This window comes from Monodon monoceros, unplaced genomic scaffold, assembly GCF_005190385.1.
Source record: "Monodon monoceros isolate NGI ecotype Baffin Bay Population unplaced genomic scaffold, NGI_Narwhal_1 Super_Scaffold_20, whole genome shotgun sequence".
NCBI classification, from domain to species: Eukaryota; Metazoa; Chordata; class Mammalia; order Artiodactyla; family Monodontidae; genus Monodon; species Monodon monoceros.
Genome location: NW_021703777.1, coordinates 45194674 through 45215654, shown reverse-complemented (window position 1 = coordinate 45215654; position 20981 = coordinate 45194674). Strand labels below are relative to the sequence as shown.

The following is a 20981-nucleotide window of genomic DNA, read 5'->3' as shown; positions in this document are numbered from 1 at the left end:
CCACATTTTGTTTATCCATTCATCAGCTGGTGGACATTTGGGTTATTTCCATTTCTTTGGCTATTATGAGTAATGCTGCTATGAATATTTGTGTACAAGTTTTTGTGTGAACATATATTTTCAGTTCTTTGATGTATATACCTAGGAATGAATTGCTAATTCATATGGTAACTCCATATTTAACTTTCAAAAAACTGCTCAACTATTTTCTTTCCAGGACGTTTTCATTGGCCCCTGGGATAATGTAAAGGTGCCAGGCCTTAGCATTCATCCTTTCAGGTCCCAGCTTAGACATTACTTTTCCAAGAAGCCTTCCCTGACTGCTTAAGTTGAAATTAGATATCCCTAAATCTGAGGTAAAGAATACTACCCAGCACTCACCATATTATCCTGTACTTGTTTCTTTCTCTCTTCACCAGCACACTCCTAGTCTGTGAATTCTAGGGGTGTTCAGAGGGAATATGTGTATCTTACTCTCTTGCGCAGTGCCTGCCATCAGGGAGGCATGCAATAAGAAGCTGTTAGATTGAATAATCACAGCATTTATTCTATTCACAGCAGCAAAAGGCTCTGTTGCATGATTCTTCCACTAACAAGTCTACATAAACTGATTCATGGAGTTGTCACTGAAGGATGATAATTAGTGAATTGTTTATACACATGTACACATATGTATATATATATATATATATAAAACACTAAAATTCATGACTATTTTAGTGATTGATTCTTTAAGTGTTTAAGAATAAAGTTTAGGGCTTCCCTGGTGGCGCAGTGGTTAAGAATCTGCCTGCCAATGCAGGGGACACAGGTTCAAGCCCTGTTCCGGGAAGATCCCACATGCAGTGGAGCAACTAAGCCTGTGAGCCACAACTACTGAGCCCACGTGCTGCAACTACTGAAGCCCGTGCGCCTAGAGCCCGTGCTCTGCAACAAGAGAAGCCACCGCAATGAGAAGCCCGAGCATCGCAATGAAGAGTAGCCCCCGCTCGCCGCAACTAGAGGAAGCCCGCACGCAGCAACAAAGACCCAACGCAGCCAAAAATAAATAAATTTTAAAAAAACAGGAATAAAGTTTAGGGACCGTCTATTATGCCCAGATTGAAATTGCATTAATCTGTACGAATGTTTCAAAAAACAACTGCTACTTTTTGACCAAGTAATTCCACTTCTGAAAATCCTAAGGAAATAATTCTAAAGGCAGAAAATGTTTTATGTATAAAGGTTTGCCTGAAAAATTATTTATAAATAATTAAAGATTGGAAACAAGCTCCCTCAAAAGGTAATGGAGGAGTGGCTGCATAAATTCTACAGATATTTAAAATAATGTTCAAGAAGAATCTAGAATAATGTGGTAGAAATTCTAATATACTGTAACTGCAACTATTTAAAGAGGGGGAAAAAAATCCCAAACCTATGACAAGAAATGTATCAAAATGCTAACACTGGCACGGTTTATGCTGTGGGACAATACATGGTTTTTCTCTTCTATTTTATTTTCTAAATTTTAAATGTGATTTTACTGCCATAATAATTTTTTTGGTACAATAAACATTGAAGCAAATAACATGAAAAGAAAAAAAAGTTAAAAGCCCATATCACTAAAAGTGATGTCTCTGATGAAGTTTTTGTTTAGGATGTTCACTTTGAGAGTACAGGGACAGACATCTATAATGCTTTATGAGATGCTGTAGGGCAACTGGCCATTCAGAAGCGTGAGATGGGGGTCACGTTCTTCTCCCCATTTGTCTCCTAGGTCACCCATGGGGCCAGTGAGGGCAGGGTGTGGTCTCTATCTCCATCCTCAACAGGAGGCTTAGGTCTGGCAAAGAGCTGGCAAGACATGAAGGCTCAAAAGAGCACCCATTTAGCCCAAATCAACTGAGAAAATTCACTCTAAGGCTCAGAGATATTGGTACTCATTTAAAGTTCTCCACATTTCTAATGATTATACAATGCCTGAGGAATGTAGAGCAAAGATCATCCTCAAACTTCAGTGAGCATAATAATCACCAGAGCCTCTGGATTAAGAGAGATTCCCCAATCCTGGCCCAAAAGATTCACATCCACTAAATCTGGGATGGAGTTCAGGCATCCATCATTTTTATCTAACAAGCAAAGTAACAATGCAGATGAGCCATTTCTCATGACATGTGAGAAAACATGCTTTCCACCATCTTCCAAGGTCTTGACCTATTTCTAATTCAGAGATGGCCAATTGTAACGAGCTCTGCAAAATTCTGCAAAATTCACCAAACTACAGTACAGCTGACTCCAGTGACCCCAAACTGGAAGTTTTCCAGAGCACTTCATCTTAGTTTGCTTGCTTTTAGGGAAAAATGCCTATGCTTTAATTTAGAGAAATTTAATTTAGAGAAAATGCCTATGCTTTAAATTCAAACAAATGTCTTGTGTCTTGTCACCTTGGGACAATAATACAGTAGGTGAGCAGTCACTTTTATCGTTTCTAAACTGGCTCCCTTGATAGGCTTGACATAAAAAACAAGCTAAAGAACTACTTTAAGCCTCCTTTCCTAATTCTGAGAAACTTTGCTATTCAGTCACTGTTTGGACTTAGACTTTGGATAAACAATGATAACATCTCATCTGCACTTCAATGTAATTTTATCATCTTAAAACTTGGAGAGTGTGATGAGAATCTGGCTGTCTGGCAGGGATTCCTCTCTCCCAGAGATGCCCTAGAGGCGAGAAAGTGGGACATCCAAATACTCTGTGTGATCACAGTTCCAGCCCTTGCCAAGTACATGTCCAACTGCTTGGAGTCTGTGATGAAAGGAAAGGGAAATCTATGCTGGAAGCTTTCACCTAATTCTAAAGGGAATTTCATTGCATTTGTAGACAGCCTGGAGTTCTACTCCTCCAGCAGACACGTAATTAAGGCGCAGTGATTGGCCAAGAGTCAAAGCCACAAAGTAGAGCCTGTAAGAAAAAAACAAAAAAAAATGCTTCAAGAAACCTGTTAACTGCTCTTCGTTGCTCTTTTGATACTTTCTTTTAAAACCGTGGGCTAAGGTATTGGTCCCTGCATGCAGGTCCACCTCTTCCCAGCCCCAGAAGGCACCTCTAAGAAGTTGGTGGTTACGGAGGAGATGGTGGGCAACAGACTATAGGGAATGCGGGGTCCTTCGAAAACCGATACCAGAGGGGACAGAGGCTCAAGATACCTTTTTAAAACCCAAACGGCTTCTAGGATATACCTGTTGGATGGCACTTGCACCTTTATTTACCTGGCTGGGAAACAGCCAGCCTCTGGCTATCCTTGGTCAGCCCTGTCCCCTTCCCGGATGTTGAGAGCCCGGATTCCACCGAGTAACAGGCCATTTGAGAGTCTCATTGGCGGGAAAGAACCTTATTTAATAACAATGGTAACATCCCCTTATTATAGTACATTGCAAGATTATTTGTGGGCATTTAGGGTAGATGTGGTTCAAAAGAGGGATAAGCAGTTATATATTTTTTAAATTTCGGGCTTGAAATCAAACTTAGAGAAAAGTTGCAAGAACTGTACAAAACTATTTACCCTTTACTCCTATTCTATGTTGACGTTTTACCAGCTTTGCTCTGTACTCCCCTATCTTTATTTTTAATTAATAAGCTTTTTAAGAACAGCTTTAGATTTACAGAAAAATTCAGCAGATAGCACATAGGTTAAAATACCAGCCTCCCCCCTACAGTTTTCCCTATTAGTAAGATCTTACATAGGTATAGTACCTTTATTACAATTAATGAACCAACATTGATTCATTATTATCTGAAGTCTATAGTTTATTCAGATTTCCTTAGTTTTTACCTCCTTGTTCATGTCACTTTAATTTGACTCAGTCCCTCTGAAGCACAGCTGGTAAATGTAAATGTAAACTATTAAACTGCCCCTGGGAAAATAGCCAAGAAATAAAAGAACCTCGCAATTATTTTTAAAAAGATATTCAGTACTATCTGTTATAGTGAGAAATCACCCACATGTGAAAGAGTAGAGAAATGGCTCAGCAAACTATTATATATTAACATAGTGATATACTTTCTGGCTATTAAAAGTGTAAGCTAGGGAAATTGTTTTAATATGTGCAGTATGCTATTAATGAAAATAGTGGAAGGTAAAATAAAATATGCATGCTGGTTAGCACTAGTCAGCCCCAAGTTAAAAGGAACCCATGGGACTAGAAATGAGTAAAACTTATTACTCCCTAGGTTATATCTTTTTTATGTTTGAAGTGGTTTTAAAAATTTTTATTAAAAAATAAAACTAGCAGCAATTTTCATCTTTAGGAAGTGCTTTATGTAAAAGATTTATATGATTAGAAAAAAAATCTTTTGGATTTCCTATATTCCCTTCCCCATTCTTATGTTGAATGATAAAGTCATTCTAAGATATTCTCCCTAGCGATCAAAAAACGAAAGAAAGAAAAGAATCAGACCAGTGATACTGACAGATATAGCCCATTTTAAGTTGTAATCAAGCATAGTAACTGTTCTTCAATCATATCTGGCCCACACCTGTCTCATGTCTCCACTACCCCACAAGCAAACAGAACAGCCACAGGTGTGAGATGGGTGGTCACAGCTGGGAGTTCCCATGAGCAGGCAACCAGTTTCCTGGAGGAGGGATCTCCTGCCTGAAAAGTCATGCACCCAGAACACTGGGCAAAAAAAAAGCAGATTAAAAACAAAAGAAAATCATTGCTTCAAGTCAAATGAAGACAAAGAACGATTTTTTAAATAATTTAAAACTTAATACTTTTAGGATCTGGCCCTGTATGGAAAAGGAAGTGACATTGAAGCAACACCTGGTCTGCAAATGAATTCTGAACTGCCCCATTTTCAGCCATCTGAAGACCTAAACTTTTATTTTATTTTGAACTTAATAAACAATACCCAATTCAAATGGAAAAATAACAATATATTAAGCAATAAAATAGGTTGGAAATTTCTATGCACAGTATGGTTTCTTTTTTCTTATGAATTCTGGAAGGATACACACTGAGGTATTATCAATGATTACCCTAAGGTAGTGAAATTAGGGAAGATTTTGTTTTCTTGTTCTCTTTTCTTTATCTGTGTTATCTAATTTTTTTTTACAATAAACATGTATCATTTGTATAATTTTTAAATTCTTTAAAATATGAAATAGGTGTAAAATTTATAAAACCCAATCTTTCATCAACTGACTTTAGTTCTGTGTATCCAAATGCAAAGATAGTTGATATTTACGATAATAATCACAAAGCATTAATGATCTTAGACGGTTTTTTTAAACCATAAATTACTTTGTGTTTAGTTTTAGTGCTGAGCGTATTTAATTGTAGTTCAGTTTTCTTAAACTATTTATCATGTGAAGCATATGTGAGAAATTCTTATGAACTAGAATAATTTATTATTCAAAGCAATCCATTTCCCAAACCTATCAGATAATGGAAGTATTTCTTGTGGTACCTCCTTCCCACATCACAAAATACTGCTTAACTTCTCTATAAACTTACTTTTTTTTTTTTTTTTTTAGGAACATCAAACAGTTTGTTACTTCAAATCCAGTTTCCATCATAAGCCAGTATCTGGATGCTGTGGCTTTACATTTATAAAGGATAAGGATTTCTTTCTTTTCTCAACTTATAGAAAGTAAATAAAGACATACGGAATTTTGAACCTGAGGAAATACCTCCAAAATGGAATTTGAGTCAGACGCTTAACACAATAAAGAGAAAACGTTAACTCTGGTAGAACAAGAGCAGTCCTGTGCCCACAATCCAGGTGATACGTGTCTACCTGTTCCGTCACTGTTGTTCCAGGTGGTCTTGAAGAAGCTTTTAGCAGGAAAACACCTGGACCCAAGAGACCACAGAACGTGTAAGGTGACACACATATAAGGGACATAGAGTTATGATCAGGTGGCACCTACGACAACTTCTGCCTCCAGATGTATGTCTGTGTTTAGAGAATTAATCCTTTTCTCAAAGAGTCACAGGCTGCTCACAGGATGAGGAGTTTTCGCAGCCACTCGGTCTGCTGCCTCATGCGGATGTCTTCCTTTATAAGAATCTGGGGACTTCCCTGGTGGTCCAATGGGTAAGACTCCATGCTCCCAATGCAGGGGGCCCAGGTTCAATCCCTGGTCAGGGAACTAGGTCCCGCATGCATGCTGCAACTAAAGATCCCTCCTGCCGCAACTAAGACCCGGCGCTGCCAAAAATAGATAGATAAATAAATATTTTTTAAAAACCTTTAAAAAAGCATCTGGGAGACATCTTAAATAAATACAATAAATCTTGTGGTGTAAGAATGTAAGTTCTCCGTTACCCATGCTTGAACATACATGGTGGAGGGGCGTGTTTTGGAGGGACATAGAATATCAACATTGGTCACTGAAAATTTCAAACAATTTAAAAATCTTAACAAGCAGCAAGTAGTCTTGAGTTTCAACCCCTCTGTCAGTACCTGACTGAAAGCTGCAGTTGACCGAGAACAAAGATCAGAAGAGAAAATGAGTGTGAAAGATCATCCACGTCGGATACTCTGCTCCTGAAACAGAGGTGTATACCCCATATGTGAAAAGTGGTTCTAGGATTCAGCTTTCCCAAGATTTCGTGATGGGTATCAGAAACTTGCCCAAGAAATCCAGGGCAATATTTCGTGATCTCTCTGCAGTCATAGAAAGATAGCTCCACAGGTAGGCTTGGTATACGTTATTATGAAATGTTACTTAGTTTATATGCCCCATAAGAATAGCTCTTGTGGGGCTTCCCTGGTGGCGCAGTGGTTGAGAGTCCGCCTGCCGATGCAGGGGACACGGGTTCGTACCCTGGTCCGAGAGGATCCCACATGCTGCGGAGCGGCTGGACCCGTGAGCCATGGCCGCTGGGCCTGCGTGTCCGGAGCCTGTGCTCCGCAACGGGAGAGGCCACGATGGTGAGAGGCCCGCATAGCTCTTGTGAGAAGATGTGGTCTCAGGATAGGATAAAGCAAAATCAACCTTCTGTTCTTTTTTCCCCCATTTCTGCTACCCATTTGGACTATTGTGCATTTTAGTGCCTTTCATCCTGAAGATCTGAGGCCAACTTGATGCTATTGGTATGTTTTTCTCCTTCTTCCCCTTTGCTTTCCTCACAAAAATCAAGGCTCACAGAGATTTCCTATCTGGCATATAACCAGTTAGGGTTAAACTAGGTGGAAAACTAATACTCAGTCAACATCCAAACCCCCAAGGGCATGTCTATTCCAATGCAGGTGGCTATAGTCCAGCCTCTTCCAGAAAGAAAAATCAATGGGACTCTCCTTGGACCATCAGTTTAGGCAAAGCTACTGTCATCAGCTGAGTAAATACTCATTTTGCTTACTTTCTTAAAGTTTATTTTAATTAGAAACTCTAAATACTCTGATCTAGACACCCTTATGTGACTTGGTAATCCTCTTTCCTCAAACCACTAAGGAAATGGGACTATTTCTAGCCCAGTGGCTCCCTGTCTTAGCCCTACTGTGGCCGGCCTAGGCTCGTAGGCAGTGAGACCCAGTGTGGGATTGCGGCAGTTGCTTGGTTCACTACAGTTGTCCCTGAAGCACTTCCCTAACTGACAACAGATGATAGGACTTCACGACAGAGCTAATTGTATTTGAGGATATAAATATAATAGCAAAATCTTCAAGTTCTATAAGAGTAACAATTACGGTTTCAGAAAGAGTGATGGCACAGAAACACCTGTTCATAGCTGCTAGACTTGAGAGTATTCACTCTTCTCAAAAAGAGAAATAGAACACATGGAACAATTAGACCCTCTAAAAAAAGAGTCCTGTCTTTGACCCCAACAGTCAAGTTGACAAATATCTTTCTCCTTATTTGTCATCATTTTCTTGTTTAATTGAGGCACAATTTGCATAGAGTGATGCCTTTTTAAAAAACACAAGTCTTAAAAGAAGAAAAGAGGAGTCAAACTTGGGAGCTAGGAATCAAGAAATACTATACCAAAGAGGGAGAATATTTCAATACGTCAGTAATTTTTAATCCAATTCAGTGAGACTTCATCTTGACAAAGTTAGTGGAATTTTGGTTAAAGTTTACTGCATGGTTGACTTTAGTTGATTTCAAATTTCCTGAGTGATGGTAGCTCTACATACACACACACACTCAACTCTCCATAAGCCTCACCCCTTCAGAGCTCTGCCTGGATTTCAATTCCAGGCTAAACCAGAGCTGCTGATTTGACTGATGTTAGCTTACATGACTTCAATTAAGCCTAATTCTGTCTAATGACATACTGTAATAGCTCATGATTGTTCCGCACAGACAGTCGAATGGTCTTTTTCATTTGAAATGAGAAACACAAGCAGCTTTTATATAGAAGCATAATGAAAAATGTTTGACTCTATTGGCAAATCTCATTCTGGGAGCACTGTTTTAATCAACCAGAGAATTTCTTTGTCTTCAGCATAGATTGAAATTTAAAGTGAACTGTATATTTTGAATGGTGTTTAAAATAATAATAGCTAACATTTATTGAGGATTTACTATGTACCAGGCATTTTTTAAAATGTTTATTTATTTATTTTTTATACAGCAGGTTCTTATTATCTATTTTATACATATTAGTGTATTTATGTCAACCTCAATCTCCCAATTCATCCCACCACCACCACCACCACCCCCGGCTTTCCCCCCTTGGTGTCCATATGTTTGTTCTCTACATCTGTGTCTCAATTTCTGCCCTGCAAACCGGTTCATCTGTACCATTTTTCTAGGTTCCACATATATGCGTTAATATACGATATTTTTTTTTCTCTTTCTGACTTACTTCACTCTGTATGACAGTCTCTGGGTCCATCCACAGCTCTACAAATGACCCAATTTCGTTTCTTTTTATGGCTGAGTAATATTCCATTGTATATATGTGCCACATCTTCTTTATCCATTCGTCTGTTGATGGACACTTAGGTTGCTTCCATGACCTGGCTGTTGTAAATACTGCTGCAATGAACACTGGGGTGCATGTGTTTTTTTGAATTATGGTTTTCTCTGGGTATATGCCCAGTAGTGGGACTGCTGGGCCATATTGCACCAGGCATTTTCTAAGGACTTTGTGTTAATTCATTTGGTCTTAAAAAAAATAATAAATAAATCTTAAAACTGAGAAAACCAAGAAGCTGATGGTTGTCCAAACAAGGACAGGAACCCAGGCAGCCTAGCTCATTGCCATGAGCCTAAGTACTACATGATCCTACCCTTTCACTACACATTTCCCCCCCCCCCGCCCCCCCCCCCCACCCCCGGAGAAAGGGATTGAATCCTGGCCCTCGGCAGTGAAAGCGCAGAGTCCTAACCGCTGGACTGCCAGGGAATTGCCTCAATTACACATTTTTAATCATTTGTTTGATGTCAGCAAACACAAGCACATACACTGACACTGCTGTGCTAAACAGCCTGTACAGGGATTGAATTTATACTCTTAGATCAATGCCACCTTGAACGTAGACCGTCATCACAGTAGTGAAGGGGTCTAATCACTGAACCGGAGCATTAGAGATGAGAGGAAATGGAGAGATCCTTTTGGATCTCACCTAACATCTTCTGATTTTTATCAACTAAGTAAGCTCCTCCAACTAAAATTTTCTTTCCTCATTTTTAGACATCCAAACGTATTCACCTTATCAAGCTAATTGACTCAATATTCCTATTTCCAATATGAAACCAAGACACTACAATAATTTACCTGATCTCTGCTTCTAGTTTGTCTCCCTTACTATATAGCAAGAGGGATCTTTACTTCACCCCAGTCTATATAGGTCTACATTAAACTGTCAATGGCTCCCCATTGCCTGGGTCAGTAGTTCTCAAATAGGTACAGGAACTTATTATGGTGATGGTGGCACAACTCTGTAAATACACTCAAAACCATTGACCTGTATACTTTAAATAGGTGAATTGTATGGTATGTGAACTATACCTCAAAGTTGTTACTTTAAAAAATTTACTGAGGAAATCAAAGCACCTGGAAGTCATGGCACGCTATGTGTAAAATCCTAAAATGTTGAACTAAAAGCAGTTTTACTAGCAGAAAATAAAAGTATGGTAGATATTATACATAAGATTAAAATTCACTACTTTACAACTATGTCTACGAAAAAAGCAAGTGGTTGAGCTAAGATTATCCCCAGTTTCTAATGTTTGCCTCTAATATTAAATTGCCATTTGTTCAATTGCCCACCACTGTTTGCCAGCAAAGAAGCACTAACATCAAAGACAAGGAAAATTTGAAAGGGAAACTTTAAAATTGAGTACATGCTATACAATACTTTTTATTTGTCTTCAAATTAAGACTTTACGAAAGTTTCCATATTTGGAATTACACTAAGGTTTCCTGGAGGGAAAAACTGGACAATCCCTGGCTTCCTAGAAAATGCTTATTTTTCTTGACGTATCATAAAAGATACTTTTTTCAACCTGACCTTAAATTCCCTTTCTATCTTCACCTCGTTCCACAGCGCCTTAGGCTGCCCCACAGCAGAAGCCACGTATCTCCCACAGCCATAGGAGCTAAGTATCCCCCAAACACACCCAGCAGCTTTGCCCTCACAGAGGCTTCGACGTCTGAGCTGGCCTTTGAAACATGAAAGTTCTCCAGGAAAAGAGCAAAAGGGATTCTAAGCAGAAAGAATTCAGCACCAGGACAGAAACTGAGAGGGTAAGGGCATTCACACCCCGATGGGTCTGGCCTCAGTGTGGGGGAGGTTTGTGGCTGGCAGGAGGCTGGGACTGGCTGTCCTCCTGGTCTGTGTTTTATGACATGAGCAAAAGGGTGACTCCATCAGGTCTGTGCTGTACACTGCTCTCAACACCCTCTTCTGCCTCACCCTCTCCCCAAATACATGTTGACCACGTAAGAAGGTTGACCACAGTCATAGGTACGATATGGGGACAAAGGACAGACGGACCTGATGGATCCTCATAAGAATGAACCTGGAACCCAAGACTGTGTCCTAACCATTGAGCAATCAGCCAATGTTGTGCTATGAAATCACACACTGAAGCCAAAGGCAAGAATGTGGTAGAACCAACAAAGCTGGTTTCTGTGGAAAGCCAAGATCATTCACCTAAAGATGCCTGGCCTCCCAGTAGCCGGCCCAGATTTTCTTAGCCCAAAGGACTCTCTCCTCTGAAATCCTCTGGAGCACTTAACTTTGTACTTACGACACTCTGAAAAAAATTTTTTTTCTTGTATTGCAGTTGTTTTGTCCTCATTCCTGGTACCTTTTTTTTCCTTTGCCTCATTTTAAAAGCTTATACATAGTACAATGCAGCTTTAAAAGACATCTTGGGAGTAAGGTATGGTATAAATCAGTCAACAACAAGTCTTGTTAGATTTTAAGTTCAAGAGGGGAGAAGTCATGTCCCATTCACCTTTATCAATCCCACAGCCCTAAGGAAAACATATTTGTTGAATGAATTGACATTGTGATAACAGTATGGTAAAGTAAAAACATTCTTTGGCTTTTAAAAGAAGTTGACATTTAAAATTTTTTTTCCCCCCCGGGAGATCACCGCCTGTACTAGAGTATTCACATAAATGTTTATCTTTTATGTTTAAAAATTTCATCTCTCCTAACCATACACCTGCTGTCTGTACTTGTAGCTTTTTTTCCTTGATGTGATTTGCCAAAGTTTCATCCCTTGTATAGGTCTTTATGGAGAAAAGCAACCCTTAGATTGATTTATTCTGCCTATTTTTTGTTTGTTTTCTAATAGAACAGATATCGTTATTTCAGCAAAATTATAAAGTAAAACTACAAAGAAACAAAAATATTTGATACTCACTGAGTCACAGTTTTGTAAGGCAGAAAGTTCACAATCCTCAGCATAAGTACAATAAATTATAAAGATCTGTGGATATTTTAATGGGGGAAAATAGCCAGGAGAAACACAAAAATACTTTAAGATACAACATCATTGCCACAGCGCATGAGAACAATTCCATAAAAAATTAACTATCTCCTCTTAGACACTTCATCTTTCAGCCCTCTTTGAATTTACATTCTGAACTCTTGATTTTCTACCGCAGTTTATAAACTAGCCATTCTCTCATTCCATGGACCCACAGAGATCAGTCCCACCACGAGCAAATAAAAGGACCACTTCCTGCTAGAGATACAGCACTTCAAAGCTAATATTTAATCTTAATTGGCAAAATGTTTAGTGCAAATAAAATTATATTTAGCAGCTTAGAAAATTCCTGGTGGGGAGGCATTCACCTCATAACCCTTACTGCATCCCCAGAACAAAATCATTTCTCACTTTTCATGAGTATGAACATTGGCCATTCAAACCTACTGAAAACTACTGATGCTAATTCTGCTATTCGTTACACAGGGAGTTTCCATAAAAGATGGTTTCAGTCACTATGCTAATGAGCCATACAGTTTTTACATTTGGAAAGTTCCCCTCAGGTTGATGTTTTTTTTAAAAAAGCAGGGTCTGAGTGTCAGTCACAACTGGATCTTACCCAACTGCTTCTCTGAAACGAGGCATTAATCATTTCTTGTGCTGGCCACCAAAGGTTGCATTCAAAGAAAGACCTGACGATGGGGCAGAGGATTCTCTTAAAGCAACTTCTACTCTCCAGTAATAATTTTACTGCACAGATTTGAATGCCAAAAAAAAAAAAAAGGGAAAGAAGAGGAGCCATCTGATTTCAAACCTGGTGTTTTCCACTCTCAGCCAAGATTTGTTCTGCAAATGAATGGAAGCCAGAGAGCTCCTAGCCAGAGAGAGGATTTTGTTTGAGCTTCATCAATTCCTTGAATTGCCTCTCTTCTTGTTAGACATCTGTTTCCTCTCTAGCCAAGGCCTGGGGTAGCTGCTCGGGAGAACAGTGTGGCCTGCTGTGCCCAGATCTGTGATGGCAAGGGAAGGAGAACAACAGCCGGGTTTTAAGCACCTGACTCTGCTCCTTCTCTACGTTCACTGGCCCAAGGACTTGAGCCGTCAGAAAGCTTGGACGACCTCTGAGGCCCGGGATGTGCTGACGCAGAATCCAGGGAGGTAAACACTAGGTAGGCCATCTCACTTGGCCTGTCGACCAATTCCTCAGCAATTTTTCCATTCCCCCTGGATTCTCTCACTGAAGAGCTCAAGGATGGGGGTGTGGAGGCCATGTTGGAGAGAGGGGCTCCCCTCAGTCACTATACTCTTCTCTTTCCCTTAGACTGGGGAATTTCTCATACTGGTTGGCTGACTTCCATTTGCTGTGCTGACTTTTGAGCAGTGCAGCAAAGGAAGTCTTTCGAGTGATATTTCTAGATATTTCCCGGCTCTTGGCCTTCCTGGTGGGGGAAGAGCTTCGAACCAAGGGATAGGTGGAAAAAATGGGCTTGCCCCGTGGGGCTTCCAGTAGCTGCCATATTTCCCCAGAGGTATTACTCGTCAGATACTGCCAAGGCTTCTTCCCACTGCTGTCCCGGACGTTCACACGAGACGCCAACCTTTGCACTAGCAATTTGATGATCCCCTGGTGGCCATGAATGGCTGCAAGGTGCAGCGGGGTATACCCACAACTGGACTTCACATTTACATCAAGAGCAATCCCTGCTTTCTGTGCGCCTGAGACCAAGTCCTGAAGGACCCTGAGGTCACCGTGTTTGGCTATCCAGTGCAAGGCAGTGTACCCGGTCAAAAAGTCTTTGTGCAAAGCCAGCTGGGGGTCCTCCCAGAACAAAGTCAACACCTGAATCCAAGAGCCACTGGCAAGCTTCACAATCCATTCATGCTCCCTGGCATCAAGGGGGACCAGGGATGACTTGTGCTCGGAAGATCTGGGGGGGATCAAGACTGCAGGCCTCTCCCCTCCAGGGGCCCATGAGCTGTGTGCATGACCACACTCAACAACAGTAGCCTTAATGTCTGCAGGTTTTGGTGTCAAAGCGGCATCCACCCTTGGGCTGGACATTGCTCCCACCTTCGAGGGTTTCCTGGACCGGGGAGGGCGCCGGCTCCTTTTCAGCAAATCCTCCTCAAGGCACTCCTCATCAGAGGAGGACAATTTGGCTCTCTCTGCCCTAGAGCTCCTCCTTAGGGATCTCCTTAATTTGGGAACAGGCCAGGGCAAAGGCTGAGGGTGGCCTGCAAGGCCACCAGCTCCTATTGGGACGGGCTGAGAAGGGTGACCATCCTCTCTGCTCCTGAGGCCCTGAAGGCTCCTGCTGGGGCTGCCCTCCTTTGGAGAAGGGGCCCCAGCTGGATTCCTGAGCCTTCTCCCATTTGGGGCTCCAGGGGCAAGGTGCAGCCCTTCTTCAGAACCCCCAGGGGACTCTTTGGGTCCACTGCTGCTCTCCTCGCTGCCGTGGCTCTCCTGGTCCACAAAGTCCTCCAGATCTTGTAGAGACAGCTGACAACGAATGCTACGAAAGACTGCCAATGGAGACTTCCCGGGCCAGGATTCCGAAACAGCGGGAAAGAGAGAATGAGGGGGAGGAGGGAGGTCCGGTGGTGCTGGCTTAGATACCGGGACCCAGAAGCCCGGCTCCGAGGGCAGCTGGGGGAAGTTGTCTGGCAGCATCGACCAGGCTCGGATGGGACCCTGGTCTCGGGGCTCGGGTATCTGGGGGTGTCTGGCCACCCAGTCTCGAGTGCGCTGCTGCTGCTTCTGCAGGGTCGAATAATGCAGGGAGCCCGGGATCACCAGCTCGGGCGGCTCTCCGGGGGGAGTGGGGCAGGACAGGAGAGCAGGTGGGGAAGTCCCGCTCCCAGCAGCCTCGACGGTTGTGGGAGGAGAGCGGGGTGCGGCGCACACCGGCGGGGGCTCCGCGGGCGCACCTTCCCGCTGCGGCCTGGGAGCCCCGCTGTCGTCCTGGGCAGGCGGGGCCGGCGCCGGCTTCTCCCAGGCGCCGGCGGTGGCGGTGGGGGCGTCGGGGAGTGAGCCGAGCAGCGGCTCGCCCGGGAGTCCCCCCAGGCCGTTCTGGAGGCATTCCCAGCAGCGGCGGCCCTGCGTCTCGGCCGCCACGCACCTCGCTCCGTCCTGGGCGGCTGCGGGCACCGGTGCCCTGTGGCCGGGGCTGCCCCTCCGCCGGCCGCCTCTCCGGGCCGCCTCCCGGGCCCCGCTGGCGGGGAGTCCATTGCAACCTGCCTCGGCGGCCGGGCCTGCGGCACCTGCTTGCTCCTCCTCTGGCTCCTTCTCGCGCCGCCGCCGCCGGGGTTGCTGCGGCGGCGGCAGCGGCGGCGGCGGTGGCTCCCCCCTGCGCGCGAGGAGCGGGAAGCTGGGCGCAGCTCCCCCTGCAGGGGCGGCGGCCGCGGGCGGGTCTCTGGGTCGCTGCAGCCCCTCCTCCCCCAAAAGGTCCCTGTACCTCCTCTTGAGCACCACGTACTTGGTGCCGTCGGGGTCCTGGCGCACTGCGGCCACCGAGTTGACGAAGCCCTTGAAAAGCTCGCGGCGGCGCTGGTGCTGGCTGGGGGGCGTATCGGGGTCTCGGAGGAAGCTCTTGAAGTGGCTCAGCAAGGCGGCGTTGGTCACTCGGCCCCCGGCCTGGCACAGAAAGTCCAGTAGTGCCTCCTGGCTCAACTCTCGGGCCATCGCTGCCCCGTCGTCCCCTGGCCCCGAGGTGTCTGTGTCTCGCCCTCCCTGCGCTCTCCCCCGCCAACAGAAACCCTGGCCTGGCGTCTGTCACCTGCGCCCGGGGCGGCGCCACCCGCCTCCATCAGCCACGGCCTGCTTGCAGCCCCAGAACGTGCCAAGAGGGCCGCGGGTCCCCGGGGAGAGGCCCCGGTGCTGAGCCCCCGCGCGCAGCCCAGGGTGGGAGAGGGCGGCTCCCAGGCCGCCCCTGCGCGATGCGCGCCTCGCGCAGCGAGTCCCCGCTGCGAAAGTTCCCGGGATAGGTCGGAGTCGGTTTCACCTGCGCCCTGGCGACGCCTCCTCCCCGGCTCTGGGGGAAGGGCCCGGCCCGCCTCCTCCCGTCCCTCCTCCCTCTGAGGTCTCCCCCACCCCTGCCACCCATCCCAGATGAGTCAGGCTGGTCCGAGCCCGGAAGAGCGCCGTAGGTGAGGTCGCCAGCTAGCCGGAGCCGGCCACGTACAGCTCGGCAGGTCGCGCAGCCGCTCCTGTGCAGGGGAATGGAAGGCAGGTAGGCGACCAGCCGCTCCTTTGGGTTTCGGCCACGTAGGAAACGAAAACAATAGACCTGTTCTTGCCCTCTCCTTTCGCTTCGTTAGTCACGGCTGAAGCCGCTGGGTGAGGAAGAAGGTGCAAATTAACCAGCATCTTGCTGTCTCTCCAAAACATACCTTTATTAACGATGTAGGCTATTAATTTCAGATACCCTGAGGCAGTATCGAGGTCGGGGAAAACTCATTTTGCATTCAAAACAAGCCTATCTTGATCTGGGGATACAGCCGAGGCGGCTCCTCCAAACACCGGCTCCTAGGGATCCAAATACACCCAAGTCTGTACCGAAAAGAGAAATCACTCTGAAGATTACAGGTTGGTTAGAGGGAAAAGGAAGGCCTTTTTTCCTTCCTCACAGTCTCATGTTAAGGTGCCGGAAAAATCTAATTTGATGCTGAATTCCCTAGTGACTGAGATGAAGAGGAATTACGTCTCGACAGTTAAGGTATTTGGTGCCTTTGTTTTTATCTAGTCCAAAATTTATGAACAGAAGAGATTTGTACAGTCTCTTTTGTGTTAGCGTAAGTGGTGAAGTCTTTCCCTCCGAATGTGAGGTTTCCTCTACACCTTCAGAATGTTAAGTATTACAGGCTCCTCGATTTCACCCTGCTGCTCCCAACACTGGAATGTCTGCTTGACTCTCATTCTCCACCGCGGGGCCGAGAACTTCCTAATTCCACGTCCATTTGTAGACTAGAGCTTGAAAAACTCTAGTTTCAAAACATTGGCCTCTTCAGGACAGTAGAATCACAGCACGTTTCCTAACAGCTGCTTCCCCCCTACATTTCACTTGTCCACAGGTTGATCCTGCCCTTTCTGTAATAATCCTTCTGGTCTTATCCTGTTTCTTTATCAGTCCTACTTACATGCCAAAAATACTTTCCTTGTTTTATCTACTTACCTATCTGACTCCGCGACCTCTCCCATTCTTTTCTTTAGCTGTCTTCTTATTTCTTTCCATCGTAACTGGTTGTTTATTCTCAACCCCAACTGTGACAGCAAATATGTTTATTTTTGGGAATGCTCTGTAGGCTATATTTCGTATTTTCTCCTGCCCTGTCAATGCCAGTCTTCCTTCCTGTACTCCCCTCATCTTTCCACGCTTTCTTCTTTTGCTCTACTATTTCTAATTGTTTCATGTGTCCCTGTTCTTTTTGCTGAGGGAGGGTATTGAAATATGTTGGCCGCACAGTTGTCAACATGTGTTAGCATGGGCCAATTTTACTGATGCCACGTAGGCCACATTAACTGAGCTTTGTTTTAAGTCTCCAACATACCCTGGTACTTTTCCATGAATGAATTGCAATCCTTGGCTTTAAATTATTTAGGTCAGAAAGAAGAACTGGGAAACATTGTTTTCTATTTTCAGCATTTTCTTGAATCCAAACCCAATACTGGGTTAAGAGGGGGTAAGTGTTTTCCACTGAGGTCTCTACCTTAACGTCAAGCCTTTAGAATAGTTATTAAAAATAAAGGTTTTGTGTTAAACTTTAGCTTCCTTTTGTGTGTGTCTGTGTGGTTTTTTGTTTTTGTTTTTTCCTGATGGAGGCTTGATGGAACTTGCCAGGTGTGTCCACAACTGGGGCAGGAGGGAGTCCAAACAGAAAACTCAGGGGGGCACTGAAGAGTGGCAAGTGGAAAGAATCCCCCTTTGGTACTTTCCAAAACTCTGGTTACAAAATAGGGGACTTGTGGCAAGAGGGGGTGATGACATAGAGGTCTGAACTTGAAGCACTTAGGACTAGAAAGAAAGGAAGGGGTCATCAAAGTCATGGTTGTTGAAGTCAGATTATCTTTAGTTGAGGGTGGAATTAGCAGGTCTGGAGGAGTAGAAAACGGGGAAAGGGAAGAAAAAAAAAAAAAACCCATTGCTTTAGCTTTCTGGATGCCCAGGTGGTTTGATGTCCAGATCTTCTCTCTTCCTTTTTCTCTCTCTTGTCTCAGGTTAAGGTGATAGTCAATTAGAATGCTCTTCACCTTATCTCAGGGAACATTTTTATGCTTCTCTCATGTATAGTTCCTCATCTTCAGAAATATTTATGGGGCACCTGTGTTGCCCTCGCAGTGCTGGAAGTGGGTACAAAGAACACATGCTTGAGAGCTCACTATTTACTGGGAGCAACAAACAAGAGAAATGGCTTAAACTTGTGCATTAAGTGCATCAGATGCTGGAAAAATTGAGAAGCAGCACATAAAGGAAGAGCCTAGACTCAGTTGGGGGGATTGGGACAATTTTCCAATAAGGGGCAACTTGGAGTAGAGGATGCGAGGAAGAGGCAGAGGAAACACTGGTGCAAAAGCACCAAGATCTGGCTCAGCAGAGTCTATCTGGGGAGCTAACTGCAAACAGATCTACCTGGCTTTAAGGAAGAGGATGTGTGAGGATGTGCTAGAAACAAGACTTGCAAAAGTAGGAGGGAGTCAGAAGATGAAGGACCTGGGGAGTGGAGGTGGGGTGGGGAGGGGAGTCTTTGAAGAATTCTTGGGAGGGTAGTGACCCGACCAGATTTGTACTTTAGAAAGATTATCCTGGAGGTAATTGCTGGTTTGGAATCATGACCCATATTAACAAGTAAAAATAGCACTTTGCAGAGCAATAATGAATTTAACCAAATCTAAGACACTATTGACTATATGATACAGTTTGATTTCAGAGATGTTAAAATGTGTGTGTGTGTCGGGGGAAGTGCCTCTTAAAGTAGAAGAAATACAGCATGTTTAATAAAATTATATTTTTAGAAAGAAAAGTGTATTGGGAATAAGATTTGAGGATTGGATCGGGGTAACTAACTTTTTCTTTACAGCCTTATGAACTATTGGCTATTTTACAATGACAGTATATTCCTTTTTAGTTTGAAAAAGACACTAAAGGAAAAAAAAACATAAATGAATAACAATGACAAGGGAAAAAAAGTAATATCAGATCTTTAGACTGGAGGAGGGAGATGGAGGCCAGCAGGAAGAACAGTCTGGAAATTACTGAGATGATCCAGAAAAGGGAGCCAAATGTCTAAATTCAGCAGTGTCAGAGAAAGAGAGATGAATGGATGGATTGGAGAGATAGGGGGCCAAGTCAATAGGATTTGGAGCCAGAGGAGTCTGGGGGTGAGGAGTAAGCTGGCTTCTCTCATGCATCTGGCCTGAGTCTCTGGATGGACGGTTGTAACCATATACACGAATAGTAAATGTAGAACAAAGTCAGTTTTGGAAATGGGAAAGATGATCAATTCAGTTTGGGACATCTTAAGTTGAGGTGCCTACAGACCATAAAAACAGGAATGTCTAGGAGGCAGTTGGCCATAGGTTGGAGGCTCCAAGAATGTATGACTTTAGTATATATAAACAGTCATCTGAGTCACAGGTGATGATAAAATTGCTTAGAAAGAGATATGCCAGCAGTGGGAAAGGAGCAGGGTGGAGGGTGAATCCACATTTACCAAAGAGAAAGAGGAAAATAAACCTGTTAGGAGACTTAGAAGGAGCAGCTAGAGGGGGAAGAGGAACACCACTGAGCGTGGTATCATGGAAGCACAGAAGCAGAAGGGGGAACAGCTTTCTAGAGTTGACGCCAAGTTAGATAAGAAGTGAAATGTGACCATAGCCTGTTAGGTCGCTGGGGCCAGGTCTGGAGCAGTTTCAGAAGAGTGGTGGGGACAGACATCAGGTTACAGAGGGGTGCAGAGTGAGTAGGGTAAGAAAGACTTGACCATGAAAGGAAGGAGAAAGAGAATTCTAGATATGGAGAATATCAGATCATGTAACCTAAGATTTGTTTTTGGTAGTTGTTAGAAGAGATATGATCATGTCTATGTGCTGAGGGAAAAAAGCCAAGAGAGGATAAGTTGAAAGACCTAGAGGAGAGGGTAAATAATTGATGAAACAGGGCATGGGGGTGGGGCTGGAGTCCAGAGTCTAGGTGGAGAGATTACCTGGGACAGGACAGAGAGAGACACTTTTCCCATCGAGAACAGAAAGAAGAAAAATGGCTATTGCATTAATTAGGGGGCTAAGAGATCAGGAGAAGAGATTTGAAGAAGTCTTGGTGGGGCTGAAAAGTAGGTACAAAGGCAGTAAGTGTATATAGAGCTTGAAGTTTAGGTTACTGTAAGCAGGGCATCAAATATTCTTAGGTCTTGGGGCTTAAGGTTTCCAAAGTGGGATCATTTGGAGGTGATGACAAGATTCAGAGTGTGACCATATGTAGCGGAAGTGAGAGGCACTGGAGGAGATAACATCACGGAACTGTGAGACAGGGTGTTGAATGAGTCACGCAGGTTACTGAAGTCATCTAGGATGGAGAGGATAACCATGAATCATGTACATAAGTCTTTAGTACCATGGTATGAGTAACACAAATGGCATTTTGTCAGGAGCAATCGCTCTGCTAACAGTGTAGTATTGTGACTGACACGTGTGTGTCATGTTCCAGATTACTGTCCTTTATTTGATCCTCAAAACAAGTATAGGAACTGTGTAGGACAGAGATCATCGTCTTGCAGGAAGTAGCTCTCCTTGCTATCAATATGTATGTATGTTTTGTAGGATGTATTCTGATGTGCTTATTCTTTGCCTTCAGTCCAGACCTCTACTGTGGATGTAGAGTGGAATCTCCACCCAAGAAGGTGCAACTGTTCAATGTCAACCCTCCAGGTAGGTGGACAGATCCCCAGGTGAAGCTAGAGCTAAGATGTACCACGGAAAGGCAGGAGAGAAAACCAGGGTGCTGGCCCACTCTCTCTCTCTCCCCCCATTTCTTCCCACTCCTTTTTCCCCTCTTCCCCCTCCCCTCCCCCTCCCCTCCCCCTCCCCTCCCCCTCCTCTCCCGCTATC

The 20981-nt window shown here is 44.1% G+C and overlaps 1 protein-coding gene and 1 long non-coding RNA gene across 2 annotated transcripts in view; one reads left to right on the top strand and one right to left on the bottom strand.

Moving 5' to 3' along the window:
- Positions 1 to 10391: 10391 nt before the first annotated feature.
- Positions 10392 to 15563, bottom strand: SOWAHB (sosondowah ankyrin repeat domain family member B). The gene has a single exon (XM_029235503.1). The coding sequence runs from the start codon at positions 15561 to 15563 to the stop codon at positions 13173 to 13175; it is 2391 nt and encodes a 796-aa protein (XP_029091336.1). The 3' UTR covers positions 10392 to 13172.
- Positions 15564 to 18671: 3108 nt separating this feature from the next.
- The window catches only part of LOC114902974, a 16952-nt gene continuing 14642 nt past the window's right edge, over positions 18672 to 20981 (top strand). The window contains exons 1-2 of the long non-coding RNA XR_003795629.1: positions 18672 to 20206; positions 20728 to 20801. This is a non-coding gene — a long non-coding RNA (uncharacterized LOC114902974). The remainder of the gene's footprint in view (positions 20207 to 20727; positions 20802 to 20981) is intronic.

What these genes read in the sequence shown, in the direction of transcription:
- SOWAHB (XM_029235503.1), bottom strand. Translation starts at nt 15,563, where the DNA reads ATGGCCCGAGAGTTGAGCCAGGAGGCACTACTGGACTTTCTGTGCCAG.